The sequence below is a fragment of the Coregonus clupeaformis genome, unplaced genomic scaffold (assembly GCF_020615455.1).
Source record: "Coregonus clupeaformis isolate EN_2021a unplaced genomic scaffold, ASM2061545v1 scaf0084, whole genome shotgun sequence".
NCBI lineage: Eukaryota > Metazoa > Chordata > Actinopteri > Salmoniformes > Salmonidae > Coregonus > Coregonus clupeaformis.
In genome coordinates, this window is record NW_025533539.1 from 505,347 (window position 1) to 525,348 (window position 20,002).

Here is a 20,002-nt window from a genome sequence, read left to right on the forward strand (position 1 = left end):
TCTCCTTGATTCTACCGCCATTGTATTCTGATCCCGCTTCATCATCCTCTTCAGTCGCTCCTCTCAAATATTTGTTTTCGTTTCTCTCCTCCTACAGGCTTCTTCTTCTTCTTCTTCTGTGGACTTTATATGGCGGTTGGCAACCAACTTTAAGGTGCATCACCACCACCAACTGGACTGGAGTGTGGACCTCCCTTCATCTTTCGATCACCCACTGGGTAGATGCTCCTAAGAACCAATGAGGAGATGGGAGAGGCGGGACTTGCAGCGCGTAGATCTGTTTTAGTGCCTGGCTACGCAGACGGTCGATGACGCGCACGAGCAGTGTGCAATGATTGAATAACATATATGTGTAAATGTATTTTGCAATGCGGGCGGTCTCGTCAGCCTGTAATGCGAGCGGTGTGGTCAGCATGTTAAGAGCAGGGTTTCCCAAACTCGGTCCTCTGGACCTCAGGTGGTGCACGTTTTTTTAATATTTTTGATCTAGCACTACACAGCTGATTTAAATAATAAACTAATCATCACGCTTTGATAATTTTAATCAGCTGTGTAGTAAAAACCAAAACGTGCACCCCCTCCCGAAGACCGAGTTTGGGAAAACGCTGGTTCAGAGCTTGCAAGAAAGGCACATCGCCGTCCTTGCGACATTGACCCTTGACTCCCTGCTCGAAGTGTCTCCGGCTAAACGAAGCGCGCGCCCACCGGATGCCTCCACAAGTTGCGCGACTGCTTTCCTCCAATGAGTGAGTCCAGTGGGCGTGACGTGGGGCGTGGCCTGGAGGGGCGCGCATAAAGACGCCTCTCTCCCGCCCTTTCCTCTCTTCGTGTATAGCGTGCGTTGAGTGTTCTGGTAGCTTCGCGGAGTTGATACAGGTCAAGCCTTAGAACTTCAACCGACACCTGGAGAGAAGCTGTGCAGCTCTTCAAATAACCGTGCTCGTCATTTACCAGTCGGTCTCCGCTACTTTACCGTATCTCCACCATGGCTAGCTACCATAAACCCGACGAGAAGACGCTGCAGGGCCTGAAAGACATCGCTAACAAGTTGCGGATCAACTCGGTCAAGGCGACGTGCGCCTCCAACTCCGGGTACGTTTTTAAAAAAGTGGTCAGAATGAAGGTTTGAATGTTGTGTAATGTAGCTAGCTTAACTAGTTAGCTAACGTTAGACGTTGAACCCGTCTCGGCCTGCAGCGGTACGTGTGGACATGCTGCACGGTGTACGTGCGGATTATTTTCACGCAGGCGGTTGTCGTTGGTTTAGCTAGTTAAGTAGATAGTTTCCCTTAAGGTGTAATTTTGTTTTAAAAGTTAAGTGTTATTTTGACGTGGGTGTACTACGTTACCTAGTTAGCTAAAGGAGCTAGCAAACGTAGAAATCTGCCTTAGTGAGTAACGTTAATTACAAGTAAAACTGGCATCGTTTGAATGACCGTACATGTGGATGCACGATCAGTCATTACTTTTGATCAACTAGAATCTAGATGACTTATAACTGGCATCATGCCCGTGTTGAATATTTCTCATTGTTGGTATTTCAGTTCTGGCTACATTTTTAGCAACGTTAACACAAGTCACGGAGAGATGTGCGGGTCTCGTGGTTGCCTGCGGTCTTTGATTAAAAGATAGCCCCCTAGTAAAATACTGAATAAAGGAAGAGTGTGTGTGTGGGTTTAGAAATTCCCTTTGACCCCCACACTCTCTTCTAACGTTGAATTTGCTTAGTCATGGTCTAGCGCTGCGGCTCTAGGTTTTACCCGCAGTACAACAGTGACATTGACCTAAACAAAAGACTGGGCAGAGGGCTCCTCTCATTGCAGAAGTATTGTGTTATTATTGCAAAACGTGGCAATATTTCAGCCAAGTTGAACTACCGTTTTTCTTTCTGACCATTATTGCCACAGTTCTTTCTCAACATGACCTTCTGAAAGTGTCTGTAGGGGGTGAAGAAAGGGACACTGTACTAATGGGGTTGGAATGCGTCCAAAACTGCACCCTATTTAGGCTAGAGCGCAACCTTTGACCACAACTTTTTTATTTTTTTTTCTCAAGTTGCGGGGGCAAATAAAATCCCCCACTGGCTGCCAGTTGGGGAACCCTGGCCTGAACAATTGGAGGAACCAGAAATGCATACTTGGCTCCTCTTCAGTTTATAAGACAGGCCATTTCCTTGTAGAACTTCCTCCTTACTGTCACGATTTCACGCCACAGACAGGTTTGGGTGGTATCCCGAGGTATACGGTATTACTGGAAGTGGTGCTCATAAAAAAAAAAAAGAGGCAGCATGGATCTTGATCCAGGCAAGGCTTGATTGTCTTTTGATGTAACCAAGAAACTTGAGCTAGCCACTTAGCTATCAAGTTAACAACCCAAATGCATAGCTGGAGCCCTGAGCTGGATATCCATTTATTTGGCACATCATAGAACTATAAGCAGTGGAGTAGCCCCCCGAATTATATATATATATATATAATATATTTTAGCGCTATTAAATCATCCCTAAATACCCCGGTATACAGTATATCGCCGAAGCCTAATATACTGTCCAGGAAAGGGAAGAAGTTTGAATTATGGATCCCTACCGGTTATCGATAACATACATACATTTCAGTCAGTTGCTCACAGGGAAACGAATAACCTTCCCCTGGTAGAATGGTTGATCTGGTTGATTTCAGACAGTCTTATCACAACAAGCAGGAGTATTTTAGGCCTTGCCATAGCCTGCTATGCTAACCACATTGTGATACTGTAGGATCATCGTGGCGTGACACTTCCTATAGCACTTGGATTGCTTTTGCGCAGAAAATCTAAACCGCTTTAGGCCTACATAAAACAAACCCAGCTCAAATATGATTTATAAAGGGTCATAATACATGTATGGGAACTTTGTCTAAACATGTCCATTTCAGCAGGTTTCAGTCACTGGAAGATCCGCTTGGAGGTAAATGGTTGAGAAGCATGAGTTTTAGTGTTGAATGATGACAAGGTGTGGATGTAAGTTTTTGAATAAGACTAATACCAGTGTGTTCCAAATGGCACCCTATTCCCTATATAGTGCACCTTTTGACGAGAGTCTTATTTTAATTTATTTAACCGGGCTAGTCAATCAAGAAGAAATTCATATTTACAATGATGGCCCGGCATGAGGCAAAAGGCCTCCTATGGGGACGGGGGATTAAAAAAACCAAAACCAGACAACAGCCTGGAACAGGGGAATTACCCCCCCAGGACCTGGTGTCCCTGGATGAGCTCAAAGGACAAACCTATGAACAGGTTGAGACTATTAGTTGTTTCTAATAGTCACTAGTTTACGTTGCTTTATGTAAATAACAATGTTCTACTTCACACACAACCCACTGTTTGCCGTTGTAGTTGTGCGGTTGACTTTATCCACATTTTGTTACGTTACAGCCTTATTCTACAATGGATTAAATTGTTTTTTCCTCCATAAAACTACACACAATACCCCATAATGACAAAGCAAAAATTGATTTTTAAGAATATTTGGCAAATGTATATTTTAAAAAAACTGATAGTACATTTGCGTAAGTATTCACACCATTTCCTCTAATTTGTTGAAGCACCTTTTGCAGAGATTACAGCCTTGAGTGTTCTTGGGTATGATGCTACAAGCTTGGCACACCTGTAGTCCCGTGTAGCTCAGTTGGTAGAGCATGGTGTTTGCAATGCCAGGGTTGTGGGTTCGATTCCCATGGGTGGCCAGTATAAAAAATGTATGCACTCACTAACTGTAAGTCGCTCTGGATAAGAGCGTCTGCTAAATGACTAAAATGTATTTGGAGTTTCTCCCATTCTTCTCTGCAGATCCTCTCAAGCTCTGTCAGGTTGGATGGGGAGTGTTGCTACACAGATATTTTCAGGTCTCTCCACAGATGTTAGATCGGAGTCAAGTCCGGGCTCTGGCTGGGCCACTCAAGGACATTCAAAGACTTGTCCCGAAGCCACTCCTGCGTTGTCTTGGCTGTGTGCTTAGGGTCGTTGTCCTGTTGGAAGGTGAACCTTTGCCCCAGTCTGAGGTCCTGAGCGCTCTGGAGCAGGTTTTCATCAAGTATTTTTCTGTGCTTTGCTCCGTTCATCTTTCCCTCGATCCTGACTAGTCTCACCGTCCCTGCCACTGAAAAACATCCCAGGATGATGCTGCTGCCACCACCATGCCTCACCGTAGGGACGGTGCCAGGTTTCCTCCAGACATGACGCTTGGCATTCAGGCCAAAGAGTTAAATCTTGATTTCATCAGACCAGAGAATCTTGTTTCTCATGGTCTGAGAGTCTTTAGGTGCCTTTTGACAAACTCCAAGCGGGCTGTCATGTGCCTTTTTACTGAGGAGTGGCTTCCGTTTGGCCACTCTACTATAAATGCCTGATTGGTGGAGTGCTGCAGAGATGGTTGTCGTTCTGGAAAGTTCTCCACAGTGGAAATCTAGTGCTCTGTCAGTGACCATTGGGTTCTTGGTCTCCTCCCTGACCAAGACCCTTCTTCCCCCGATTGCTCAGTTTGGCCGGGCAACCAGCTCTAGGAAGTCTTGGTGGTTCCAAACGTATTCCATTTAAGAATGATGGAGGCCACTGTGTTCTTGGGGACCTTCAATGCTGCAGACATTTTTTGGTACCCTTCCCCAGATCTGTGCCTCGACACAATCCTGTCTCGGAGCTCTACAGACAATTCCTTCGACCTCATGGCTTGGTTTTTGCTCTGACATGCACTGTCAACTGTGGGACCTTATATAGACAGGTGTGTGCCTTTCCAAATCATGTCCAATCAATTGAATTTACCACAGCTGGACTCCAATCAAGTTGTAGAAACATCTCAAGGATGATCAATGGAAACGGGATGTACCTGAGCTCAATTTAGAGTCTCATAGCAAAGGGGCTGAATACTTATTTAAATAAGGTATTTCTGTTTTTTATATTTAATACATTTGCAAACATTTCTAAAAACCTGTTTTCACTTTGTCATTATGGGGGTACTGTGTGTAGATTGATGAGGATTTGTATTTATTTGATCCATTTTAGAATGAGGCTGTAACGTAACAAAATGTGGAAAAGGTGTAGGGGTCTGAATACTTTCCATAGGCTATGTAGGATGAATAATAATTGATTGAATTCGTAGTGCTTTTCATGACTACACGGGCAACAATGGGTTCTATGTTTAGTTGTAGCCCAATGGGAGTCACAGATCATCTGACCAAAGTAAGGAAGATCATTGAGTTCAATGACTGTTTCTGAAAATGGATTGTTGTAGGCTACAGTATTTTACACAAATCCCTTCAATGCGAGGCAGACTCTTCTTATGGCTCTACCCACAGTTGCCTTGCCAAGTAGTTCAGCATCGGCCACATTGTACAGGAAACTTCAAGCGGAAAAAATATTGCAAAGCAGTAGTTCGCAAAGCAGTGAAAGCGGAACCACGTTGGGTTACATTGCTACAGTAAGTTGGCCAGATATATGATAAAAAAAACTATACTGAACAAAAATCCAGTGCATTCAGAAAGTATTCAGACCCCTTGACTTTTTCCACATTTTTGTTACGTTACAGCCTTATTCTAAAATAGAATAAATGGTTTTCCCCTCATCAGTTTTAGAATAAGGCTGTAACGTAACAAAAATGTGGAAAAAGTCAAGGGGTCGGGCTACTTTCCGAATGCACTGTATAAACGCAACATGTAAAGTGTTGGTTTCATGAGCTGAAATAAAAGATCCCAGAAATGTTCCATACGAACAAAAAAGCTTATTTCTCATTTTTTTGCACATTTGTTTACATCCCTGTTATCTTTGCCAAGATAATCCATCCACCTGCCAGGTGTGGCACATCAAGAAGCTGATTAAACAGCATGATCATTACACAGGTGCACCTTGTGCTGGGGACAATGAAAGGCCACTCTAAAATCAGCAGTTTTTCCCAACACGATTCCACATGTTTTGAGGGAGCGTGTAATTGACATGCTGACTGCAGGAATGTCTACCAGAGCTGTTGCCAGATAATTACATGTTAATTTCTCTACCATAAGCTGCCCCCAACGTAATTTTAGAGAATTTTGCAGTACGTCCAACCGGCCTCACAACTGCAGACCACGAGTAACCACGCCAGCCCAGGACCTCCACATCTGGCTTCTTCACCTGCGGGATCGTCTGAGACCAGACACACAGCTGATGAAACTGTGGGTTTGCTCAACTGAAGAATTTCTGCACAATCTGTCAGAAATGGTCTCCAGGAAGCTCATTTGCGTGCTCATCGACCTCACCAGGGTCTTGACCTGGGATGCTCTGGATCTACGTATACAACAGCATGTTCCAGTTCCAGCCAATATCCAGCAACTTCACACAGCCATTTGAAGAGGAGTGGGACAACATTCCACAGGCCACAATCAACAGCCTGATCAACTCTGTGAAGGAGATGTGTCCGATGTATTTCCAGTCATTTGAAATCCATAGATTAGTGCCTAATTTAATTGACTGATTTTCTTAGTTCATGTAACTCAGTAAAATGTTACATGGTTGCATGTTGCATTTTTTATTTGTGTAACTGTCAGGTAAACATTAATACAGATCCTCGAAATGCGGTGAAACTGGGTAACATGCATGTGAGTGGTTTCCCCATTTAACAGCCGTTTGTGACGTGAACTGTTACTGACAGCCTGCTCTCAATGCCTCTCTCCCCCTGTCCCTTCTCTCTCACTCTGCCGGTCCCTTCTCTCTCAACTCTGCCGGTCCCTTCTCTCTCAACTCTGCCGGTCCCTTCTCTCTCACTCTCTCTCTCTCTGCCGGTGCCGGTCCCTCTTCTAATCCTCCCTTGATCTCTCCCTCTTTCCAGTCACCCCACCACCTGTTGCAGTGCAGCAGAGCTCATGTCAGTGCTCTTCTTCCATACGATGCGTTACAAAGCCACTGACCCACGCAACCAGTGCAACGACCGCTTCGTACTTTCCAAGGTGAGGCTCGCTGCACGCACACGCTCTACTAGGGCTGACCCCATTTAGTCAACTGGTCGATTGTTTGGTCCACAGATTTCTTTGGTCGAGCAGTAGCAAAACACTTTTTTTAAAGGAACTCAGTCGGCTTTAAACGTACTCTTGAAAGTTGTAATAGTAGAATGCACAAGGTGCAATATCTAAATTGGGTAGTACATCATCAGTTCCTCCTGTCATGTTAGTCATTGCAGACCTTAGAGATATTTATAACTGGTCAGACATGTCCAGATCAACTAGCCCATGTCGGCTAGCCCAAATATCACATGAATACACCTTACACATGGCACAATGTATAGAATTGCAAGAAAATTAGCTTTAAAACTGCAAAATGTTCTTTGCGCCCCATGACAAAATGTATAGAATTGCAGTAAATAATCTTTAAACCTGCAAAATTCTCTCCACCAACGAGGGGTGTGAACAATTTGTCATGAACAGTGCTTGTGCCCATAGAAATAGACGTGGCGATTCTGAAACATCTGTGCGCTGTTGAATTGGCGCCTTTTTCCTAGACCATGTTGCTGTGTGCATAATAGCAAAGTTAACCAGCATACTGGTGTTGAGAACAATGGAGGTAGCAGCAGAATGAGGAAGTGAGAAAACAGCCCTGGCTTTAATTGTCTTAAGAAAAGTGAGGAGACACATCCTGGTTGTTTGTTTTAATAGCCTACTGATTCCATGCGCACCCAACCTCACACAACCGTGTCGGATAAACAATTTCACATTCGGATGTTTTCAGTCTTTGCTATAATAAAGGCTTTACGTGTTTTTTCTTTTCTCTCTCGTTAGACAGCCTCGCTGGTATTTCTTGTTGTATGAAACATGTATGCACTCACTAACTGTAAGTCGCTCTGGATAAGAGCGTCTGCTAAATGACTAAAATGTAAATTTCCATTTGTCTTAATTATTTCATCAAACAGTGCAATTTAAAGCATCAGTTGATTTGATTAAAACACATATATGGAAAAATACACATTTTTAATCGATTGGTCGGAAGAACAAACCACTGTCGGTCGACCAATAATTTTTTTCTTCCAGACAGCCCTGAGTTCTACGCGCTCACTGTACACACTGGTCACCTGTCGGTTCTTTCAATTGCACTACATTTCCCAAGCGCCTTCGGAGTCTTGGACTGTGCTCTGATTGGCTGTTGTGTTCTTCCAGGGTCATGCTGCACCAATCTTGTACGCTGCCTGGGCAGAGGCGGGCTTTGTGAAGGAGGCTGATCTGATTAACCTGAGGAAGATAGACTCTGACCTGGAGGGTCACCCCACACCCGTAAGTAACCTCTGACCCCTAACCCCTATATGACCTGTAAGTAACCTTTAACCCCACTGTTAAAGGTTACTTACAACTGAAGAGTTGTTCATTAGGCACAAAACAGAAACCTGACAAACAGGGGAGGGACTACCTGGACTTGTCAATAAGAAACAATATTTTAACTGTAAGTCGCTCTGGATAAGAGCGTCTGCTAAATGACTAAAATGTAAATGTAAATGAAACATTTTCAGTTGCGTGCCCTAATGAACATTGCCCAGCTCAGGTTTGACTGTTGACTCTAACTCCAACTGTTCTACAGAAACTGGAGTTTGTTGACGTGGCAACGGGGTCTCTGGGACAGGGTCTGGGGGCCGCCTGTGGGATGGCTTACACCGGGAAACACTTCGACAAGTCCAGGTACAGACACACACCCTCCGAAGCATAACGCTATCCCACAAAGCACCTCTCATCCAGCAGTGGTGTCCTAGGAAGGTTAATGGTCTCTCAGACAGGTGTTGAGTTATAAACAGCCTTGTGTTCAGCAGTTTCTCTCACTACGGTCTCTCTCTCACCCACTATGGTCTCTCTCTCACCCACTATGGTCTCTCTCTCTCTCATCCACTATGGTCTCTCTCTCTCTCTCTGACTACGGTCTCTCTCTCTCTCTGACTACGGTCTCTCTCTCTCTGACTACGGTCTCTCTCTCTCTGACTACGGTCTCTCTCTCTCTGACTACGGTCTCTCTCTCTCTCTGACTACGGTCTCTCTCTCTCTGACTACGGTCTCTCTCTCTTTGACTACGGTCTCTCTCTTTGACTACGGTCTCTCTCTCTGACTACGGTCTCTCTCTCTTTGACTACGGTCTCTCTCTCTTTGGCTACGGTCTCTCTCTCTCTCTGACTACGGTCTCTCTCTCTCTCTGACTACGGTCTCTCTCTCTGACTACGGTCTCTCTCTCTGACTACGGTCTCTCTCTCTGACTACGGTCTCTCTCTCTGACTACGGTCTCTCTCTCTCTCTGACTACGGTCTCTCTCTCTCTCTGACTACGGTCTCTCTCTCTCTCTACGGTCTCTCTCTCTCTCTACGGTCTCTCTCTCTCTCTACGGTCTCTCTCTCTCTCTACGGTCTCTCTCTCTCTCTACGGTCTCTCTCTCTCTTTGACTACGGTCTCTCTCTCTCTTTGACTACGGTCTCTCTCTCTCTTTGACTACGGTCTCTCTCTCTCTACGGTCTCTCTCTCTTTGACTACGGTCTCTCTCTCTCTTTGACTACGGTCTCTCTCTCTGACTACGGTCTCTCTCTCTCTCTGACTACGGTCTCTGACTACGGTGTCTCTCTCTCTCTCTGACTACGGTGTCTCTCTCTCTCTGACTACGGTCTCTCTCTCTCTGACTACGGTCTCTCTCTCTGACTACGGTCTCTCTCTCTGACTACGGTCTCTCTCTCTGACTACGGTCTCTCTCTCTTTGACTACGGTCTCTCTCTCTGACTACGGTCTCTCTCTCTTTGACTACGGTCTCTCTCTCTTTGACTACGGTCTCTCTCTCTCTTTGACTACGGTCTCTCTCTCTCTCTGACTACGGTCTCTCTCTCTGACTACGGTCTCTCTCTCTCTCTGACTACGGTCTCTCTCTCTCTGACTACGGTCTCTCTCTCTCTCTGACTACGGTCTCTCTCTCTCTCTGACTACGGTCTCTCTCTCTCTGACTACGGTCTCTCTCTCTCTCTGACTACGGTCTCTCTCTCTCTCTGACTACGGTCTCTCTGACTACGGTCTCTTTGACTACGGTCTCTCTCTCTTTGACTACGGTCTCTCTCTCTTTGACTACGGTCTCTCTCTCTTTGACTACGGTCTCTCTCTCTCTGACTACGGTCTCTCTCTCTCTCTGACTACGGTCTCTCTCTCTCTGACTACGGTCTCTCTCTCTTTGACTACGGTCTCTCTCTCTTTGACTACGGTCTCTCTCTCTTTGACTGCGGTCTCTCTCTCTTTGACTACGGTCTCTCTCTCTTTGACTACGGTCTCTCTCTCTCTCTCTGACTACGGTCTCTCTCTCTCTCTCTGACTACGGTCTCTCTCTCTCTCTGACTACGGTCTCTCTCTCTCTGACTGCGGTCTCTCTCTCTCTCTGACTACGGTCTCTCTCTCTGACTACGGTCTCTCTGACTACGGTCTCTTTGACTACGGTCTCTCTCTCTTTGACTACGGTCTCTCTCTCTTTGACTACGGTCTCTCTCTCTTTGACTACGGTCTCTCTCTCTTTGACTACGGTCTCTCTCTCTCTGACTACGGTCTCTCTCTCTCTCTGACTACGGTCTCTCTCTCTCTGACTACGGTCTCTCTCTCTTTGACTACGGTCTCTCTCTCTTTGACTACGGTCTCTCTCTCTTTGACTACGGTCTCTCTCTCTCTCTCTGACTACGGTCTCTCTCTCTCTCTCTGACTACGGTCTCTCTCTCTCTCTGACTACGGTCTCTCTCTCTCTCTGACTACGGTCTCTCTCTCTTTGACTACGGTCTCTCTCTCTCTCTCTCTCTGACTACGGTCTCTCTCTCTCTCTGACTACGGTCTCTCTCTCTCTCTGACTACGGTGTCTCTCTCTCTCTACGGTCTCTCTCTCTCTCTACGGTCTCGGTCTCTCTCTCTCACTACGCTCTCTCTCTCGCTCTCTCTCTCTCTCTCACTACAGTCTCTCTCTCGCTGTCTATTTGTGTCTCGGTGTTGTGTGAAAGACACAAACGAAACGTAATAATGGGAAGCATAGAATTAGCGCACAAAGAAACATATCTTCCGCTTCTTAGACTTGTTTCAATGAGAAGGAAATGTGTTATAAATCTGTCAGTGGAAAAAAGTTACATATTGTAGCTTTTAAAATGAAAATATAATGTGTGTCCCTAGTTACCGTGTGTACTGTATGCTGGGTGATGGGGAGTGTTCGGAGGGGGCTGTCTGGGAAGCCATGGCGTTTGGTTCCTACTACGACCTGGATAACCTGGTGGCTATTATAGACGCTAACCGCCTGGGACAGAGTGAAGCTGCTCCTCTCAAACACGACATGGACGTGTACCGCAGACGCTGCGAAGCATTCGGGTCAGTACCCTCTCCTCTCTCCACCTGTCTTTCAAATAACTCTTCCTCAATCAGTAGTCTGATCTTTTTCCTCTTCCTCATCACAACTCCTGCTAGCGTCCCCCCCCTGTCCCTCATGCTGTTTTCTGCTAGGGTCCCCCCCCCTGTCCCTCATGCTGTTTTCTGCTAGGGTCCCCCCCCTGTCCCCCATGCTGTTTTCTGATAGGGTCCCTCATGCTGTTTTCTGCTAGGGTCTCCCCCCTGTCCCCCATGCTGTTTTCTGCTAGGGTCCCCCCTGTCCCCATGCTGTTTTCTGCTAGGGTCCCCCCCTGTCCCCCATGCTGTTTTCTGCTAGGGTCTCCCCCTGTCCCCCATGCTGTTTTCTGCTAGGGTCCCCCCCCTGTCCCCATGCTGTTTTCTGCTAGGGTCCCCCCCTGTCCCCCATGCTAGTTTCTGCTAGGGTCTCCCCCCTGTCCCCCATGCTAGATTCTGCTAGGGTCTCCCATGCTCTCATCTCCCCTCTTCCTTGAACTCTTCAAGTCTTAAGTTAATCTGGTTGATACTGAACATGGTTGGTTAATATTTCCTGTTAATGTGACCCTGCCTCACTCTCTGAAATGTGATGACAATGTATTTCTGTCTAGGTGAAACACCCATGTGTGGTTTGTGTGTGTAACCCGGTCTTTCTCCATGTGTAGGTGGAACACGTATGTGGTGGATGGTCATGACGTTGAGGAGCTGTGTAAAGCTCTGTGGCAGGCCCAGCAGGTGAAGGGAAAACCCACTATGATCATAGCCAAGACCTTCAAGGGCAGAGGACTCAAAGGTAGAAGATGGAGGGGGAGCTGGGCGGGCCCTTTCTGGGGTGTATTAACTAGGGACTAAACAGAATTAAACCGGCCGAAACCAGGAGGGACTGACCTGGACTTGTCCAATAAGAAATGCTGGTTTTCATTGCAAGAATGCTTTGCAACGGTGTGCTGTGCACTCATGAATACCCCCAGTACTGCTCCTCCACTAATGAATACCCCCAGTACTGCTCCTCCACTAATGAATACCCCCAGTACTGCTCCTCCACTAATGAATACCCCCAGTACTGCTCCTCTACTAATGAATACCCCCAGTACTGCTCCTCCACTAATGAATACCCCCAGTACTGCTCCTCCACTAATGAATACCCCCAGTACTGCTCCTCCACTAATGAATACCCCCAGTACTGCTCCTCTACTAATGAATACCCCCAGTTCTGCTCCTCTACTAATGAATACCCCCAGTACTGCTCCTCTACTAATGAATACCCCCAGTACTGCTCCTCCACTAATGAATACCCCCAGTACTGCTCCTCCACTAATGAATACCCCCAGTACTGCTCCTCCACTAATGAATACCCCCAGTACTGCTCCTCCACTAATGAATACCCCCAGTACTGCTCCTCTACTAATGAATACCCCCAGTACTGCTCCTCCACTAATGAATACCCCCAGTACTGCTCCTCCACTAATGAATACCCCCAGTACTGCTCCTCTACTAATGAATACCCCCAGTACTGCTCCTCCACTAATGAATACCCCCAGTACTGCTCCTCTACTAATGAATACCCCCAGTACTGCTCCTCTACTAATGAATACCCCCAGTACTGCTCCTCTACTAATGAATACCCCCAGTACTGCTCCTCCACTAATGAATACCCCCAGTACTGCTCCTCTACTAATGAATACCCCCATTACTGCTCCTCCACTAATGAATACCCCCAGTACTGCTCCTCCACTAATGAATACCCCCAGTACTGCTCCTCGTCTGTTTTTTAAAAAGACTGATGGCTCTAGTTGCAACAATCTAATGATCTCTGGATAATGTAGAGCTAAATAATATGAACTATCTCCTGATGCAATAAATGACCTGTTGCTCTCTCTCCCTCCTCCAGGCATAGAGAACATGGATAACTGGCACGGCAAGCCCATGCCGAAGGACCGGGCCGAGGAGGCGATTAAAGACTTGGAGGCTCAGATTCAGAACCCCAACAAGACCATCTGCCCCGAGCTACCTAACGAAGACACCGCCCCCGCTGACCTCTCACCTATCACCCTGCCCAGCCCTCCCAATTACAAGATCGGAGACAAGGTACACGCACCGCTGACCTTTCGCTTAGCCTGTCTGACTACGAGATCAGGAACACGTGTTGAACTTTAGCTGTAGGCTTCTGGGTAGCATGTTCCTGTCCTCCTTTCACCACTCTATTTCTCCCCCCAGGTGGCTACTCGTAAGGCGTATGGTGTGGCCCTGGCTAAACTGGGTCAGTCCAGTCCGAGGGTGGTGGCTCTGGACGCTGACATGAAGAACTCGACCTTCTCTGAGATGTTCCACAAGGCCTACCCTGAACGCTTCATCGAGTGCTTCATCGCTGAACAGAACATGGTGAGGGTGGAACAAAATATGGCCTAACCCTGAACGCTTCAGTGTTTCATCACTGAACAGAACATGGTGGGGAGGGAGGGAGGGGTGAGTAGAGGCCCTGAATGAACTGGACACCCCGAAGGCCTTCTCAAAAGTACCCACGTGTCCTGATTGGAACTTAAGGCCACATAACATTGGTACAGTTGTCAGAATGATCACGTTTTATTTGGCACATTCTTCGTAGACAACAGGTGTAGACTAACTCTGCGTTGTTGAAGGGACCCATAACTAAGCATTTCACGGTTAAAGATCAGATAAAAAATATATATATATCGACACGAGAAATAAATACACAGTGAATAACATGGCTATATACAGGGAGTAGAAAATAACATGGATATATGGAGGGAGTACCAGTACCGAGTCGATGTTCAGGGACACGAGGTAGAGGTTGCTATGTACATATAGGTAGGGATAAAGTGACTAGGCAACAGGATAGATAATAGACAGTAGCAGCAGTATACTGTAGGTAGGGGTAAAGTGACTAGACAACAGGATAGATAATAGACAGTAGCAGCAGTATACTGTAGGTAGGGGTAAAGTGACTAGACAACAGGATAGATAATAGACAGTAGCAGCAGTATACTGTAGGTAGGGATAAAGTGACTAGGCAACAGGATAGATAATAGACAGTAGCAGCAGTATACTGTAGGTAGGGGTAAAGTGACTAGACAACAGGATAGATAATAGACAGTAGCAGCAGTATACTGTAGGTAGGGGTAAAGGGACCAGGCAACAGGATAGATAATAGACAGTAGCAGCAGTATACTGTAGGTAGGGGGTAAAGTGACTAGACAACAGGATAGATAATAGACAGTAGCAGCAGTATACTGTAGGTAGGGGGTAAAGGGACTAGGCAACAGGATAGATAATAGACAGTAGCAGCAGTATACTGTAGGTAGGGGTAAAGTGACTAGACAACAGGATAGATAATAGACAGTAGCAGCAGTATACTGTAGGTAGGGGTAATGTGACCAGGCAACAGGATAGATAATAGACAGTAGCAGCAGTATACTGTAGGTAGGGGTAAAGGGACTAGGCAACAGGATAGATAATAGACAGTAGCAGCAGTATACTGTAGGTAGGGGTAAAGGGACCAGGCAACAGGATAGATAATAGACAGTAGCAGCAGTATACTGTAGGTAGGGGTAAAGTGACTAGGCAACAGGATAGATAATAGACAGTAGCAGCAGTATACTGTAGGTAGGGGTAAAGTGACTAGACAACAGGATAGATAATAGACAGTAGCAGCAGTATACTGTAGGTAGGGGTAAAGGGACTAGACAACAGGATAGATAATAGACAGTAGCAGCAGTATACTGTAGGTAGGGGTAAAGTGACTAGGCAACAGGATAGATAATAGACAGTAGCAGCAGTATACTGTAGGTAGGGGTAAAGTGACTAGACAACAGGATAGATAATAGACAGTAGCAGCAGTATACTGTAGGTAGGGGTAAAGTGACTAGGCAACAGGATAGATAATAGACAGTAGCAGCAGTATACTGTAGGTAGGGGTAAAGGGACTAGGCAACAGGATAGATAATAGACAGTAGCAGCAGTATACTGTAGGTAGGGGTAAAGGGACTAGGCAACAGGATAGATAATAGACAGTAGCAGCAGTATACTGTAGGTAGGGGTAAAGTGACCAGGCAACAGGATAGATAATAGACAGTAGCAGCAGTATACTGTAGGTAGGGGTAAAGTGACTAGGCAACAGGATAGATAATAGACAGTAGCAGCAGTATACTGTAGGTAGGGGTAAAGTGACTAGGCAACAGGATAGATAATAGACAGTAGCAGCAGTATACTGTAGGTAGGGGTAAAGTGACTAGACAACAGGATAGATAATAGACAGTAGCAGCAGTATACTGTAGGTAGGGGTAAAGGGACTAGGCAACAGGATAGATAATAGACAGTAGCAGCAGTATACTGTAGGTAGGGGTAAAGGGACTAGGCAACAGGATAGATAATAGACAGTAGCAGCAGTATACTGTAGGTAGGGGGTAAAGGGACTAGACAACAGGATAGATAATAGACAGTAGCAGCAGTATACTGTAGGTAGGGGTAAAGTGACTAGACAACAGGATAGATAATAGACAGTAGCAGCAGTATACTGTAGGTAGGGGTAAAGTGACTAGACAACAGGATAGATAGACAGTAGCAGCAGTATACTGTAGGTAGGGGTAAAGGGACTAGGCAACAGGATAGATAATAGACAGTAGCAGCAGTATACTGTAGGTAGGGGTAAAGTGACTAGTCAACAGGATAGATAATAGACAGTAGCAGCAGTATACTGTAGGTAGGGGTAAAGTGACTAGGCAACAGGATAGATAATAGACAGTAGCAGCAGTATACTGTAGGTAGGGGTAAAGGGACTAGACAACAGGATAGATAATAGACAGTAGCAGCAGTATACTGTAGGTAGGGGTAAAGGGTCTAGACAACAGGATAGATAATAGACAGTAGCAGCAGTATACTGTAGGTAGGGGTAAAGGGACTAGGCAACAGGATAGATAATAGACAGTAGCAGCAGTATACTGTAGGTAGGGGTAAAGTGACTAGTCAACAGGATAGATAATAGACAGTAGCAGCAGTATACTGTAGGTAGGGGTAAAGTGACTAGGCAACAGGATAGATAATAGACAGTAGCAGCAGTATACTGTAGGTAGGGGTAAAGTGACTAGGCAACAGGATAGATAATAGACAGTAGCAGCAGTATACTGTAGGTAGGGGTAAAGGGACTAGGCAACAGGATAGATAATAGACAGTAGCAGCAGTATACTGTAGGTAGGGGTAAAGTGACTAGACAACAGGATAGATAATAGACAGTAGCAGCAGTATACTGTAGGTAGGGGTAAAGGGACTAGGCAACAGGATATATAATAGACAGTAGCAGCAGTATACTGTAGGTAGGGGTAAAGTGACTAGACAACAGGATAGATAATAGACAGTAGCAGCAGTATACTGTAGGTAGGGGTAAAGGGACTAGACAACAGGATAGATAATAGACAGTAGCAGCAGTATACTGTAGGTAGGGGTAAAGTGACTAGGCAACAGGATAGATAATAGACAGTAGCAGCAGTATACTGTAGGTAGGGGTAAAGTGACTAGACAACAGGATAGATAATAGACAGTAGCAGCAGTATACTGTAGGTAGGGGTAAAGGGACTAGACAACAGGATAGATAATAGACAGTAGCAGCAGTATACTGTAGGTAGGGGTAAAGGGTCTAGACAACAGGATAGATAATAGACAGTAGCAGCAGTATACTGTAGGTAGGGGTAAAGTGACTAGGCAACAGGATAGATAATAGACAGTAGCAGCAGTATACTGTAGGTAGGGGGTAAAGGGACTAGACAACAGGATAGATAATAGACAGTAGCAGCAGTATACTGTAGGTAGGGGTAAAGGGTCTAGACAACAGGATAGATAATAGACAGTAGCAGCAGTATACTGTAGGTAGGGGGTAAAGGGACTAGGCAACAGGATAGATAATAGACAGTAGCAGCAGTATACTGTAGGTAGGGGTAAAGTGACTAGACAACAGGATAGATAATAGACAGTAGCAGCAGTATACTGTAGGTAGGGGGTAAAGTGACTAGGCAACAGGATAGATAATAGACAGTAGCAGCAGTATACTGTAGGTAGGGGTAAAGGGACTAGGCAACAGGATAGATAATAGACAGTAGCAGCAGTATACTGTAGGTAGGGGTAAAGTGACTAGACAACAGGATAGATAATAGACAGTAGCAGCAGTATACTGTAGGTAGGGGTAAAGTGACTAGGCAACAGGATAGATAATAGACAGTAGCAGCAGTATACTGTAGGTAGGGGTAAAGGGACTAGACAACAGGATAGATAATAGACAGTAGCAGCAGTATACTGTAGGTAGGGGGTAAAGGGACTAGGCAACAGGATAGATAATAGACAGTAGCAGCAGTATACTGTAGGTAGGGGTAAAGGGACTAGGCAACAGGATAGATAATAGACAGTAGCAGCAGTATACTGTAGGTAGGGGTAAAGTGACTAGACAACAGGATAGATAATAGACAGTAGCAGCAGTATACTGTAGGTAGGGGTAAAGGGACTAGGCAACAGGATAGATAATAGACAGTAGCAGCAGTATACTGTAGGTAGGGGTAAAGGGACTAGACAACAGGATAGATAATAGACAGTAGCAGCAGTATACTGTAGGTAGGGGTAAAGTGACTAGACAACAGGATAGATAATAGACAGTAGCAGCAGTATACTGTAGGTAGGGGGTAAAGGGACTAGGCAACAGGATAGATAATAGACAGTAGCAGCAGTATACTGTAGGTAGGGGTAAAGTGACTAGTCAACAGGATAGATAATAGACAGTAGCAGCAGTATACTGTAGGTAGGGGTAAAGTGACTAGGCAACAGGATAGATAATAGACAGTAGCAGCAGTATACTGTAGGTAGGGGTAAAGGGACTAGACAACAGGATAGATAATAGACAGTAGCAGCAGTATACTGTAGGTAGGGGTAAAGGGTCTAGACAACAGGATAGATAATAGACAGTAGCAGCAGTATACTGTAGGTAGGGGTAAAGGGACTAGGCAACAGGATAGATAATAGACAGTAGCAGCAGTATACTGTAGGTAGGGGGTAAAGTGACTAGTCAACAGGATAGATAATAGACAGTAGCAGCAGTATACTGTAGGTAGGGGTAAAGTGACTAGGCAACAGGATAGATAATAGACAGTAGCAGCAGTATACTGTAGGTAGGGGTAAAGTGACTAGGCAACAGGATAGATAATAGACAGTAGCAGCAGTATACTGTAGGTAGGGGTAAAGGGACTAGGCAACAGGATAGATAATAGACAGTAGCAGCAGTATACTGTAGGTAGGGGTAAAGTGACTAGACAACAGGATAGATAATAGACAGTAGCAGCAGTATACTGTAGGTAGGGGTAAAGGGACTAGGCAACAGGATATATAATAGACAGTAGCAGCAGTATACTGTAGGTAGGGGTAAAGTGACTAGACAACAGGATAGATAATAGACAGTAGCAGCAGTATACTGTAGGTAGGGGTAAAGGGACTAGACAACAGGATAGATAATAGACAGTAGCAGCAGTATACTGTAGGTAGGGGGTAAAGTGACTAGGCAACAGGATAGATAATAGACAGTAGCAGCAGTATACTGTAGGTAGGGGTAAAGTGACTAGACAACAGGATAGATAATAGACAGTAGCAGCAGTATACTGTAGGTAGGGGTAAAGGGACTAGACAACAGGATAGATAATAGACAGTAGCAGCAGTATACTGTAGGTAGGGGTAAAGGGTCTAGACAACAGGATAGATAATAGACAGTAGCAGCAGTATACTGTAGGTAGGGGTAAAGTGACTAGGCAACAGGATAGATAATAGACAGTAGCAGCAGTATACTGTAGGTAGGGGTAAAGGGACTAGACAACAGGATAGATAATAGACAGTAGCAGCAGTATACTGTAGGTAGGGGTAAAGGGTCTAGACAACAGGATAGATAATAGACAGTAGCAGCAGTATACTGTAGGTAGGGGTAAAGGGACTAGGCAACAGGATAGATAATAGACAGTAGCAGCAGTATACTGTAGGTAGGGGTAAAGTGACTAGACAACAGGATAGATAATAGACAGTAGCAGCAGTATACTGTAGGTAGGGGTAAAGTGACTAGGCAACAGGATAGATAATAGACAGTAGCAGCAGTATACTGTAGGTAGGGGTAAAGGGACTAGGCAACAGGATAGATAATAGACAGTAGCAGCAGTATACTGTAGGTAGGGGTAAAGTGACTAGACAACAGGATAGATAATAGACAGTAGCAGCAGTATACTGTAGGTAGGGGGTAAAGTGACTAGGCAACAGGATAGATAATAGACAGTAGCAGCAGTATACTGTAGGTAGGGGGTAAAGGGACTAGACAACAGGATAGATAATAGACAGTAGCAGCAGTATACTGTAGGTAGGGGTAAAGGGTCTAGACAACAGGATAGATAATAGACAGTAGCAGCAGTATACTGTAGGTAGGGGTAAAGTGACTAGGCAACAGGATAGATAATAGACAGTAGCAGCAGTATACTGTAGGTAGGGGTAAAGGGACTAGACAACAGGATAGATAATAGACAGTAGCAGCAGTATACTGTAGGTAGGGGTAAAGGGTCTAGACAACAGGATAGATAATAGACAGTAGCAGCAGTATACTGTAGGTAGGGGTAAAGGGA

The 20,002-nt window shown here is 45.4% G+C and overlaps 1 protein-coding gene across 1 annotated transcript in view; it reads left to right on the top strand.

Annotated features, from left to right (window-relative positions):
• The first annotated feature begins 808 nt into the window (after positions 1-808).
• Positions 809-20,002, top strand: part of LOC121562162 (transketolase-like) — a 38,083-nt gene continuing 18,889 nt past the window's right edge. Inside the window, exons 1-8 of the mRNA XM_041874514.2 lie at positions 809-1,092; positions 6,836-6,953; positions 8,154-8,267; positions 8,569-8,666; positions 11,151-11,342; positions 12,020-12,147; positions 13,246-13,442; positions 13,572-13,736. Of these exons, the coding sequence (XP_041730448.2) occupies positions 986-1,092; positions 6,836-6,953; positions 8,154-8,267; positions 8,569-8,666; positions 11,151-11,342; positions 12,020-12,147; positions 13,246-13,442; positions 13,572-13,736 (1,119 nt within the window). The 5' untranslated portion in view covers positions 809-985. The remainder of the gene's footprint in view (positions 1,093-6,835; positions 6,954-8,153; positions 8,268-8,568; positions 8,667-11,150; positions 11,343-12,019; positions 12,148-13,245; positions 13,443-13,571; positions 13,737-20,002) is intronic.